The sequence below is a fragment of the Eschrichtius robustus genome, chromosome 14 (assembly GCF_028021215.1).
Source record: "Eschrichtius robustus isolate mEscRob2 chromosome 14, mEscRob2.pri, whole genome shotgun sequence".
NCBI lineage: Eukaryota > Metazoa > Chordata > Mammalia > Artiodactyla > Eschrichtiidae > Eschrichtius > Eschrichtius robustus.
Genome location: NC_090837.1, coordinates 97849173 through 97861318, shown reverse-complemented (window position 1 = coordinate 97861318; position 12146 = coordinate 97849173). Strand labels below are relative to the sequence as shown.

Here is a 12146-nt window from a genome sequence, read left to right as displayed (position 1 = left end):
ACCCTCTTAGGAGCAGAAAAAAGACTGCAGGATCCCAGGGTCTGGCTGTTTGCCTGGTACTTGGTCTCCGGCAAACATTTATGATATCCGTTGGGAGTCAGTTACTCTGCTTTGGAAACATAAGTCAGTATACTGACTGCACGATGAGTGTCACCCATGGGACAGTCTCTTGGCCCCTGTGATTTTGTTAAAGGAGTGTGGAATCACTCGGTTTTTGTTATTTATATATTTGTGGAAGTAAGGGTTGTAGATATAAAAACTCCCCCGCGTACATACAACAAAAGGAAAGACCCTCCTTGCAGTCATCCCCCAGCCATGTGCCGTTCCTTCCTGGCACCCCAAGGACATGAGCTTGGCCCTGCACCCTATCTCTCCCTTGACCATAGCCCCTCCCACCTGTGCTCACCCGCACCTGTGCTCACCCGCACCTGTGCTCACCTGCAGGCTGAGCCTTCTCCTCCCTTGAAGTCTGGTCCCACCCACACCCCATTCCTTGGCTGTCTCTGGGCACTTTCTGCGAACAAAACCCTTTGCCTCAGCCCTTGAAACCCTGCACAGCCTGGCTGGCCTGTCTCTTGAATCATCCTCCTCTCACCTCTTCCCTCCACCATCCCCCCTCCCCTTTCCTCCATCATCCCCTCCCCCCCACCATCCCCCTTCCCCATCTACTCCCTCCTCCCGCTCACCGGCCAGCACCTTAAGCCTTGCACCCTCGGGCTCCAGGCCTTCCTGCTTCTCCCCGGTGAACAAGGCAAGCTCCTTCCCGAGGACCCTGTCCTGGGCGTCCTTCTCTGCAGAAGTACGTCCCCCCACCCCGGCCACCCCGCCCTCGGCCCACACTCCCGTGTCATCCAGCGGTCCCCTCAGGGGGCCTTCCTGACGCCCCTTATCCTGCTGTTGCCTTTCATGTCGTTACTCAACATGAAATTACACATTGCATCTGTTTCCTGCAGCAGCCGCACGAATTACCACAAACGGGGTGGCCGAAAACAATAGGGATGTCTACCCTCTCGGGTCCGGAGGCCAGGAATCTACACCCAGCTGTGGGCACCCAGGTGCGGGCAGGGCAGCGCGCTCCCCAAAGACTCGGGGGGAGGGTCTGCCCCGGGTCACCCGCCTCCCCGTGTTCCCGGCAACGCTGTCTTGTAGACAAACCAGGCCACGGTCTGCTTCCGTGCCACGTGGCCTCTGCGTGTGTGTGTGTGTGTGTCTGCATCCAAATCCCCCTCTTCTCACAGGGACACTGGTCATTGGGTCGGGGCCCACTCTACTCTAGTGAGACCCCATCTTAACTGGATTACATCTGCAAAAGACCTAACCCTCAAATAAGTTCACATCCACAGGTACTGGGGATTAGGATGTGGACACACCATCTGCGGGGACATTATGCAACCCGTAACGTTCATTTTCATCTGTGTTCATGCGACAAGGACCACATCTTGTTCGCCTAGTGCAGGGGACATTACGCTTGCTAGGTGCTTGGTAAGGATGGGTGGCTGGGTGGGCGGACGGACGGGTGGATAAGTGGATGGATGGTTGGATTGTGGATGGATGGGTGGATACGTAGATGGACGGGTGGATAAGTGGATGGATGGTTGGATAGTGGATGGACGGGTGGATAAGTGGATGGATGGGTGGACGGTGAATGGACGGGTGGATAATGGATGGATGGTTGGACAGTGGATAGATGGATGGGTGGATGGGTGGTCGGATGCTGTTGGTAAATGCTAGTAAATAGATTTCTAGGCAGTTTGATGGATGGATAGTGTGAGTAAAGCCACATTTGCCGTAGAAAAGTAATAAACTTTGGAGAAGAACCTAACTACATGACATTCATTTATACCCACCTGTGGTAACTGAGAGCAAGATGGAGGTATTGTCATTCTCGAGAGAAATACTGTGTATTTTTGTAAAAAGCTAAGGGAGGATGGTGTGCCACATGAACCACCCCGTTTCCACTTAAACTTTCTGATTGTTGCTGCTTACAGAGGAGAAGCCAAACCAGAATGTCGTGAACAAGCAGCTCTCTCTCATGCAAGAGGCCTCTTGTGGACGCTGGGGACTAAAGAATTCTAAGTGTCCCATGTCTTTAAGGCATGAATTGCAAAAGGTGTGGGCAGTTCCACTTTTACCAAGAATGCTAAAAATACCTTTTGTCAAATAAGTGCTCCCAACACGCTTTGCTTAGGCACCAGTGGCCTTTTAGATGATAAACATGCCATCGAGGCACCTGCAACCCTGGAGCCCCCCAGGGCAGGAGTGGCAGCACCTAGGGGAGATTGTGTGCCCGGCCCTGTTTGCTCGGGAAGGCCCCGTGCCGGATCTGGAGCACCTGAGACAATTCCCAGGGCCTCTGAGACACAGAGCCGCCGCCAGGATGCTCAGGCCGGATGGGTCCTGCCCAAGGCAGTCCGGGGCCGCATGGAGCTCCCTGGCGCCTGCGCACCCTGTGGGTTTGCTGGGAGACGGCCGGTCGCCCAGCCCGGGAAGAAAGCGGCATTGTCCCCACCCCGCTTTGCACAGCCGTATTCATATCTCACTGTTGTTTGCAGATGTGGACCAGAACAATGGGACCCCCTTGCAGGACACAGCGGTGACAGACTCCAAGTGCACAGCGGGCCCGAAGAATGCCTGGCCGGATGCCAGCCCAGCTGACCCCGGGGGCCGCCCCCATTTGATCCGCCTCTTTTCCCGAGATGCCCCAGGGAGGGAGGACAACACCTTCAAAGACCGGCCCTCAGAGTCAGACGAGCTCCAGACCATCCAAGAAGACAGCGCGGCTGCTCCCGAGGGCCTGGATGTGATGGCGGCTCAGAAGAGACCCTCCCAGAGATCCAAGTACCTGGCCTCGGCAAGCACCATGGACCACGCCAGGCACGGCTTCCTCCCCAGACACAGGGACACGGGCATCCTCGACTCCCTCGGCCGCTTCTTTGGCGCGGACAGGGGTGCACCCAAGCGGGGCTCGGGCAAGGTGAGCTCTGAGGAGTAGAGGCGCGTGCCGGTCGTGCCTCCCAGGTGGTGTAAGCGGAAAAGGAAGGGAATCCGCAGGTGAACTCAGCCGTTAGAGGGAGTACAGCCTCTGTGCTGTCTGGGGAGACGTGTTGTCCTTGCTGGAGATGCTTCCGGGCTCCTGGGAGGGGCCTGGGTCACCGCTTTCGATACTTCACGCTCTCTCCCCTGCTCACCAGGGATGCGGTCAGGATGTGGTCCAGGAACGGAGAACGTTCTGAGTTCACATCTCCTGGGCGGTGTGGATGTGGGCACTGTGGTCTTTTGTGTCTTATGCTTGGGGGCTTTAGGGCTGACGTGGCTTCTGCCGCCCACGCTTCGGGGCTCCACGCTGGGCTGTTGCCGACGTTTTCCCGGACTCAGCGCCGCTAGCTTCGTGTTGCTTTGCAACAAGGATGTGATTGAGGACTTTTGAACAAACTCGAAATTTAAATCCGCCTCGAGCAGACGTTCTCTTTTGTCTGAGTTGTTTAGGGAAATAAATGAGTGTGAGGGATTAAATGAGTGTGTCTGTGAATCAAAACTGTATTCGTTTGTTATTCCATTCATTTGAGTGTAGAATTTGTGAAGTTTCATTATTTAAATGTTCTGTAGATAAAAATGTATCACAGGAGAAAATTGCTCCTATTGTGGTCCGGTTTGTGAAAGTGGCTTCTGGACTAGATTGTGAATAGATCATCTGTGCTGATGCTTCACTGAAAAGCTGACCCCCAAGTGGCATTCCGATAGCAAATACATCGCCCGCGCGGCGCCTGATTTTTAGAGCGTCGGATAGCCGGGTGATTTTGGAAGGACTGAGGTTTTTCAAAAAAGCCCCTGGTTTATTGGGTGTGCTCACAAAACACCTAAGATGCAGCCTTGCCTCTGGCTGTGCCCTGTGCTTATCCTGAAAGGCCTTTGGGAAGTTGTAAGGGGCTCTGAGTCGAGTGTGGAGCTGAGGCCCTTGTCATCGTGGTCCTATAGCGTCATCAACACCGGGGCACTGGGAGTTCAGGAGTTCCTCGAATTCGCTTTAGTCTCTAACTACAGTTCTTAAAATTACTGACGATCCTGAAATTGTTGGAGATAAACACAGGTGTCAGCTGCGCCTTTTGTGTGGTGTTAAGGTGCGTTGAGCTTTCGGGGACCTGCTGGGAGCTGAGATCTGTCACGTGACACTTGGCAGGACTTCCTGTGAATAAACTCCATGTACCTTTTGTGCTTATAGAATTCATTTTCTGATTGGTTTCTTCAGTGTCCTGTACTTTGGGGCAGTCTTCCCTCACCCTGAAATGTGGGTCTTCTGACCTATTTCTAATGCTGATTTCAATCCGAGATGCTTTATCAAGCACAGCTATCAAACCACACCAGACCCTGACGTCAGCCTAATCAAGTCTTGCTATTATGCAAAGCACCCCGTATGCATGCAGCATCGACAGTTTTGAAACCTTAAACTATTCTGCTTAACCCAAAGAACAGGAAAAATATATTTAAACTGTGCAGAAGAGATTAAGCAGCTGCATAGCATATATTACAAAACAAGCTTCATTTCGGTGGTAAAGGGTTAAGTTAAAATAAAATCGTGAAAGCGTTTATGTCAATTGTTGTGACCTCATCTCAAAATGAATATATATTAGACATACATGTTTTTCTGCCTTTATGTAAAAGTACAACCTTGATTGCATCAAGTCTGATATTCTTCAACATTTTCAAAGAAAAGATTCCAGCCTCAGAAGTAGGCATCCACTTCACAAACTAGTCTTGCTAGGTTATCAAGGATTCAGAGAAATCAAAACATTTTCACAGGATTTTTAAACATAAAAGCAATGTTTAAATAATTGACTTAGAACTTCTGAAGTATCAGTTCTGTTCACTACTGGATGTTGAGTAAAGAAGATTTTCGAATGAGCAGCCTTGCCCTTTGATGCCAAAGAAATCCATTAGAGTTCGAATGCAAAATCATATCCGTAGTTGCTTATTACAGACACAGGCTAGGGATACATTCCTGTCGAGTCTCTTTGCTGAGAATATGCAGCGGGCCTTACTGGCAATCTTGCTCAGCTCACCTATCTTACTGTGGATTCTCTGGTCACTTTTAAACTCTGGAGGTGTAAGCATAATACACTCTACACCCAGTGACACACCCGCAATGGCCTAGAAGCCTGGGGTATTTATTGGTGTGGGCTTATTTTTTGGTTTTGATCTTATTTTTGCTTTGCTCTCTTTATAAATCAGGAGAGCCCTCATTGTGTTAGGTGCTAGAAAGGTCCTTTGGGGTGAAGCGTGTGAAACTGATGGGAGCCCTTGGCTCCCAGAAAAGGGGCTGTTTGTCGCCTGCCCCCTCCTCCGAGGGCACGTGGGGTGGCCCCTGGGTGAGCAGCGCGTGCCCCCTGCCCTGGGAATGCACCAACACACCCACCCTCTGTGTGGCCGGGAGTTGACATTCGAGCAAAGCGCACACAAATTCCTTGAGGCGGCATATTCTTTCGAGAGCCGTAAATGAAAAGTGCATTCACGAGACCACGCGCCTTTGTGGCAGGAAGAAAGAAAGGCGGAGTTGTTGCCTTTAGGAAGCAGGTTTCCAAGTCCCTGGAACCTGGGGCCCTGTGAGGAATGGGCGGGTGGTCAGGACGGAGATGCCACTGCGTTGGGTCAGTTTTAGCAGGTGGAGGGGGTCCCCTAAGCTGCCCCACCTACCCACCCGTCAGACCCGCCGCTCCAGGGCCAGCGCTGTACCCTCAGGCTTAACCGCAACATCGTGCCCTGTTAGCTTGGACAATAGCCAGGGTGGCCACAGTGATGTGACACCCAGACAACCCCCAGTAGGGACGCAAGGGGACAGGCCTGTCTCACCGTCCTCCGCATCAGTCTACTTTCCCACAGGTGTTTCAGAGCAAGTTTCTGTACTGGTGGTCGTACCTGTTTTCCTCTGTTGACTACGGTCAGAGCTGCATTTACAACATGCTGCTCTCAGCGTCCATCTGTCCTCAGCATCCAGCGTGACTTCCCTGCCGCTAGTCTTGATTGTGTGGGATAAGAACGCTTGCTGTCATTCAGTGCCCTGGGGTATAAGCAGTCTTGCAAATTAATCACAATGTTCTGTTTCCTGCCTTTTTTTTCCACTGCATTTCAATTTCATTTAACACGTTTTAGTTCTACAGTAACTTAACTCCTCACCGTTAACATGGCACCCTAATGTTAGAGATGTATTCTGTAATCCCCTGGGGAGGGTGACAGTTGGAGGTGACATGAAGGACACGGCAGGCAGTGTCTGAGCAGGGTACCCCACCCCGTGTGAGTCTAGCCCTGAAGTCGGGGGTGGGGGGGCCGGTGGAGCTGCACTCGCTCATTTCAGCCGAGAGTGTGTCCGCTCACGATGCAGCAATGCACGTAACATGGATCTCAGCTAACGTGAGTCTACGTGGCCAGGACCCAGCCGCTCAGTACATCAGTTTGCCAAGAGATTTGGCCAGACATCTTTCTAGAGAAAAATCCCTGTATGCTGAGCATATGTGTTTCTGCACCCAAACAAACACGCTTTGAGACTTCCTACAGGAATTCCTTCCCAAGTATCATTCCCCTGATCAATTGTGGGTCAATTATTGATCGGCTCCCAGCGCTGTGCTGTGTCCTCCTGAGGTCTCAACTCCTCCGCTGTCTTTAACCAGGCGAGAGGTAAATCAGAATGGTGTGCCCCTGTGTTGGCAGCGATTCTGCTGCGTCCTCTGAGTGAAACGTTTGTAGATTATGTTGATGTATTTAATGCCGACTGCCTTCTGGTGATTGTATTCTGATTTGATTTTGTGATGACCTTTTGCTTTTTATATATTTCTTCCTTTTTATGCACTTATTAAACATTTTAACAGACTAATTGCATGTGATTTTTTTTAAGTTGTCTTTTTTGGTGACCCTCCCTTTACTAAGCACACGGTGTAACCGGTATTTTCATGACCTTCTGACACAGCAACCAACCAACAGGTGAGTCTGGGGGCCCAAGCACCCCCCTTCTGCACACAGTTTTCACGCCTCTGCTTTACACACAGACGTTCTGTTCTTTTCTCTCCACTGGCAGTTCAGTATCCCGGTCTTTCTGTTAGGACTGTTCTCGTTCTGCCTCAGGTTTTTAGTGTTTCTCTCAAAGCACCGTCCTGTACGCGCTGGGGGAAATGGCTGTATTCTCCCCTGTGTCTGGGACACGGGACCCTCAGTAGCATTTGCCGAGTGATTGAGCACAGGAAAGACGGCCCCCGCCTGGGCTCCCTGGGAGGGCACATACCAGGGGGTAGAAGAAACAGCGGAGAACCTGAACGTAGAGGCAGGCTGGCTCTTTTAAGGATGACAGTTAGTTTGTGAAATTGAGGGTAAGTTTGGGGTCGCTGGTAAACTAGAAATAAGCGCAAAGGCATGGAATTAATTTGGATCTGTCTTGCATTCGTCTGTGCCCATATCCTGCCATCAGACCCTGTCCTAACTCATCTCCTGTTAAACTCGCTTCCATTTTATGTTGTTGCTTTCCATCATTGTTAATGTTCCTTTTGGTAGAAGGAACAGGCCGTTCTTACCGGTTGATGGAGAGCTTAGCTTGACATCTGAGGGAATATCTCATCATTAGGGGACAAACACGCTCCCTCGATCTCTCGTGGAAATCACTAAGTATGGATTTAGCATTCCAGAACTGGAGAAATCTCTTCTCACACTCTGGTTTGATAGGTTATCTTAGAGTTTTTCCATTATGGACATCACCACACCCTTAAGCACTCGGAAATCATCCTGCTCTGTGAGAAACAGTAAAAGGCGGAGAGGGTGACACACGGCTTCCGGAAGAGGCCTTCCTGCCTTTTCTCCTCCCGCCCTGCTGGTGCCCCACTCCTGCTGCTGGAGACGCTCGCCCTTTTGATCCTGAGCACGTCTGGACGCGAGGTGGAGAACCTTCCTCTGCCCTCACACAGACGGAGAGAGCTGTCTTCCCTCCTCCCGCCGCTGCAGGAGGGGCAAGCCGTCAGGGAGGCATCCGTGGGCCAGTCTGTCGCCCAGGGGGCCACCCCATCTCAAAGCCGTGGGCCATCCCTGCCCCAGGCTGCGTGGCCAGCGCCCAGGAAGCCGGGGCGGCCGTAGAGGGGCCTTAACACCAGCCTCCAGAGCCGCCTAAAAATGTCGCAGAGAGATTGACCTCTTCATTAAGAAGGGATGTGGTCTTAAATAGAGGACTAGAAAATTCTTCTTTGCCTTTGGACCAAGTGTAGGCATGGACCACAGGCCATTTTTGAGGGTTTTCACCCTCAGCGGGGACAGCCTGGCCTCATCAAGGCAGAGAATCCACGGGCGTATCCACTGAGGTGTGCTTCTAAATAAGTACTCAGGGGTCTTATTTAAGTACCCAATACCATGCATTAAAGTCGCCAGTACTTCTTGCTAGTATAGAAATAGCCTCTCCCATGCGGAGAAAAGTGATTGTGAGGTGTACAGCTAAGTACACGCTCGCCCGGACTTGCCTCTGGAAACTCTAGTGTGTTCACTTTGCGGTGATATTTCTAGAATGCGTTGATATTTTCCTGTGTCATAACTACTGCTTATTTCCGTGCATAACCAACTGTTAACCTGGTTTTTAAAAATCCATTTCATCTGTAGCCAATATAAGAGATGTCTTGAAACCTATTACACTGATTTCATCTCTTGACCCCTATGAGGCTCTCCCTGTCTCTCTCTCTCTCTCTCCCTCCCCCTCTTTCTCTCTTTCTCTCTTGCCATTTTGCTATGGCAGGTCAAAAGAGAGGAGCTTCTTGCAGGCCCCTTACCTTGGTCCTGTAATAATATTCTCTCCACCACATCCCTCAACGTTGGTTGATTCGGCAGAAACTGTCTCGTAGCCGATAGACTAGGGAAAGCGCGCTCAGTTAGGAGCAAATACTATTTAGGAAGATTTATAACAATAGAGTTCAGGTTCATTCACAGCTCATGGAGGAATTTCAAGTCCCTATTAATATTAAGCTCCTAAGTGTCACCGACAGCAAAGAAGAATAGCCGAGAGAACGTATAACTCCAGGTGGTCGGCTAGCATGACTTCTGAACGCTCCGTTGCTCCTGAAGTGATTCCCTTTCACGCTGGAGCAAACTGAGAGGACCCAACTGTGAGAGCCACAGTTAACCCCACAGAGCAGGAAAGACTCCTACTTGTAAATCCAGAGCGGAAGCGAACACGCTTGCTCTAAAAGAAAAATACAACAAAATAAAATCTATTCCATTACAGACTCGGAAAAGCCCTTTCAGCTCTTCACGTGAAGCTGTCTTGGAAATCTTACATGTCTGGTGCCGGCGACATTTTTAAGGAAAGTTGGTCACATAATGAGCTACAGGCCCCCAGAATAGACTCCGGGAAATAACTGTTCCCTAAACCTTTCTCCTTGTTCCTTTCTCTCTGTCGTCCCTCCTTCTGCCCCCAGGCCCTCAGGGGCTGTCCCCTGCCATCTTCCCTCCCCGTGTCGCCCAGCCCCGGCCATCGGCGGGTCCATCCTCCGTCCCCCTCACGTGCCGCATCCTCTAATCCTCCCCCTCCGCTCGCCCGCCCCTCGTCCCCGCCGCCAGGAGCTCGGCCGCTGGAGGACGTGGACTCAGTGGCCGCTCTGTCCCTCTGGCAGGTCGCGTGGCTCAGGCAGAGCAGGAACCCCCTGCCCCGTCATGCCCGCAGCCCGCCCGGGCTGTGCAACGTGTGCCAGGTAAGACGGCGCCTCCCGGCGGCCAGGCCATACCGCGGGGACGGCGCAGCCGCTGCCGGGACCTCGCCCCCAGCCCGGGAGCCTTGGAAGGTCACGTTTGTCGGACTGACCAGGGCAGCTCCTGAGGGGAAGCGAGCAAAGGAAAGTGTGCAAAGACGGAAGGGGGTCCTCGCGAGGGATGTGCGGCCACGACTGGGGGCCCCGCCCAGACGGAGGTGGGCCCAGGGTGAGGACAAGCTCCCGGAGCGAGCCCGGCCCCCGAGGTGGCCGGCAGCCATGGCCTTGGCCCGCCTGTGGTCCCGTCTCCTCGGAGGACCGGCGCCTAAGGGACACGGAGCGCTCGCCGAGTACGAGGTGAGTGAGCTCTTCCAGGCGCCAGCCCAGCTGAGCTCCCCGGGGCAGGACCTCCTTCCCGGCTGCCCCTCGGAGCTCGTAGGGACCGTAGGGACGACCACGTGGACGGCGGGCTGGGGCGACCCCGGGGGGAGGCGCGCGATCGGCCGGGTCAGACCCAGCTCGTGGGGGGGGCACGGCCCCGCCTAGACTTGTGCTCTCGGACCCCAGCCGGCGCCGTGCCCGGGCATCGACCGGCCTTCCCAACCTGGGAAAGCGCAGGAGGTTGAAACCGCGTGGCACGCGACGGGAAAGCTAGTTCCGACTGAGCCCCGAGGGTGAGGATGGGGCCCCAGGAGTCTCGCTTTGGATCGTCCTCTTCAAACGAAGCAGAGGGGGCCGGGGGAGCGGGACCCAGGCAGCCGGGAGCTGTGCCCGCAGCTGAGACCCACCGCGGAGCCCTCCGCTCCGCATGGGACGGTGTGACCGCAGGGGGCCGCGGGACCGGCTGGTCCCAGGGGAGGAGTGGATCCATATGACGTAAAGGGTCGGCTCCAGCACGTTGGTCCAGGGAGGCTGGCAGAGCGGCCGCAGAGCCCAGGGCCTGACCCCGTCGTAGGACCCGGCCACGGGAACGGTGCCCGGGCTGCTGGCTGCCGGGAGGGACTTGCCGTCAAGCCCCCTGGGGTGGGCAGGGGCGCATCTCCAGGTGACAGCTGCAGGGGGGCTGGAGGGGTGCTGCCGCCAGAATCGTGTTTCAGTTGTGACCGTCGTGCTCACCGGTGCAGAGGGCCCCTCGGTGGCTCCTTTTCAAAGCAAACACCCCCCCCCCCCACCCCCCCGCCGCCCCGGGGAGGTCGAGAGGGCCCCGTCTCCCTGGAGGCGCATAACCTCTGGGGCCCTTGGGCCTTGGCCTGGTCCAGACTCAGCCTCGAGGAAGCCAGGGCTGGGCCCCAGAGGCCTTCTGGGGGGCCCTGGGCTCCCAGGCCGAGTGCGGAGAGCCGGGGCGGACACTTGCTGTTTCCTGGTAGCGGGGATGCAGGCGGGCAGGCGGGGAGGGCAGAGGCCCCGACGGGGACCCACATGCTCCCTGCGCCCTGAAGCCACCGGGACCCCCGTCCTCTCCTCCACGGGACACATCGCCATCAGAAAGCAGGCCCGCTCCACCGAGAGGCAGAGACATTGCCAGAAATCCCAGATGCACTGCAGAGCGGGGAGGGCCAGAGGCCAGGGCTTTGGCATTTGGGGATGTTAAGAAACTTACAGCAGAATGATTTTCCTCCGTTGGTGGAAAAAGAGCAGCAGCCCTGCCCTCCACAGCTTCATCCCAGCCAGACCTCTGTGCCCACATGCACAAACCTGGCCAGAAATGCACGAGTCCCACACAGCAGCCCCAGGGACGCAGCATGGGGGCCGGGCGTCCGCGGCCTCCAGTTACGGGCCTTTGCCTTTGCCGTTTGTTCACTCTGTCTTCCTCCAGCACGCTGGATCCTTCAGTATTTCAAGAAAGAGCTTATGTTTCTCGGAGCGTTAACGGCCCCGGACACGGGAAAGCACTGAAGGGCCAGGTGGCACGCAGTGGTTTCAAAATACGACAAAGGGCACGTGGAGTAGGCTTGCGGAGGGGACAGGAGCCGCGGCGTGAGGCCACGGCCGAAGGGATGGCGCAGGGGCTGGGGATGGCGGTGCGGGACCACCGGGCGGCTCGGGACCGAAAGCTTCCTCCTTCCCCTGCGGTTCAGAAACCTAAAGTCGGTGAGCGATGTCAGGCCGGCATCCTGCACCCGGACCTCCTTCTCTCTGTCTGTCTGTCTCTGAACAAACACACCAGGAAGGGTGAGAAAGCCCCACCTACTACACGCCAAGGAACAAGTGGGCTCAGCACTGTGGCTGCGCTGCCAGGACTGGGTCCCCTGCGAGGAATCCCTTGATTCCAGGAGCCTGAACACGTCTCTTGATTCTGACACAAGGCTGACCTTGAGGGCTGGAAGAGGACAATGGAAGGTGGGAAGCCCAAGGCCACGCATGAAATAATATTTGAGGACCCAAAAGCAAGTTGGGAAAGCACCAATTCCAAGGCAGAATCAAGGAGCAAATATACAACAGGGA

The 12146-nt window shown here is 54.5% G+C and overlaps 1 protein-coding gene across 1 annotated transcript in view; it reads left to right on the top strand.

Annotated features, from left to right (window-relative positions):
* MBP (myelin basic protein) overlaps nt 1–12146 on the top strand; it is a 116040-nt gene that overhangs the window by 79323 nt on the left and 24571 nt on the right. Inside the window, exons 4-5 of the mRNA XM_068563093.1 lie at nt 2553–2974; nt 9627–9704. Coding sequence (XP_068419194.1) covers nt 2553–2974; nt 9627–9704 — 500 coding nt within the window. The remainder of the gene's footprint in view (nt 1–2552; nt 2975–9626; nt 9705–12146) is intronic.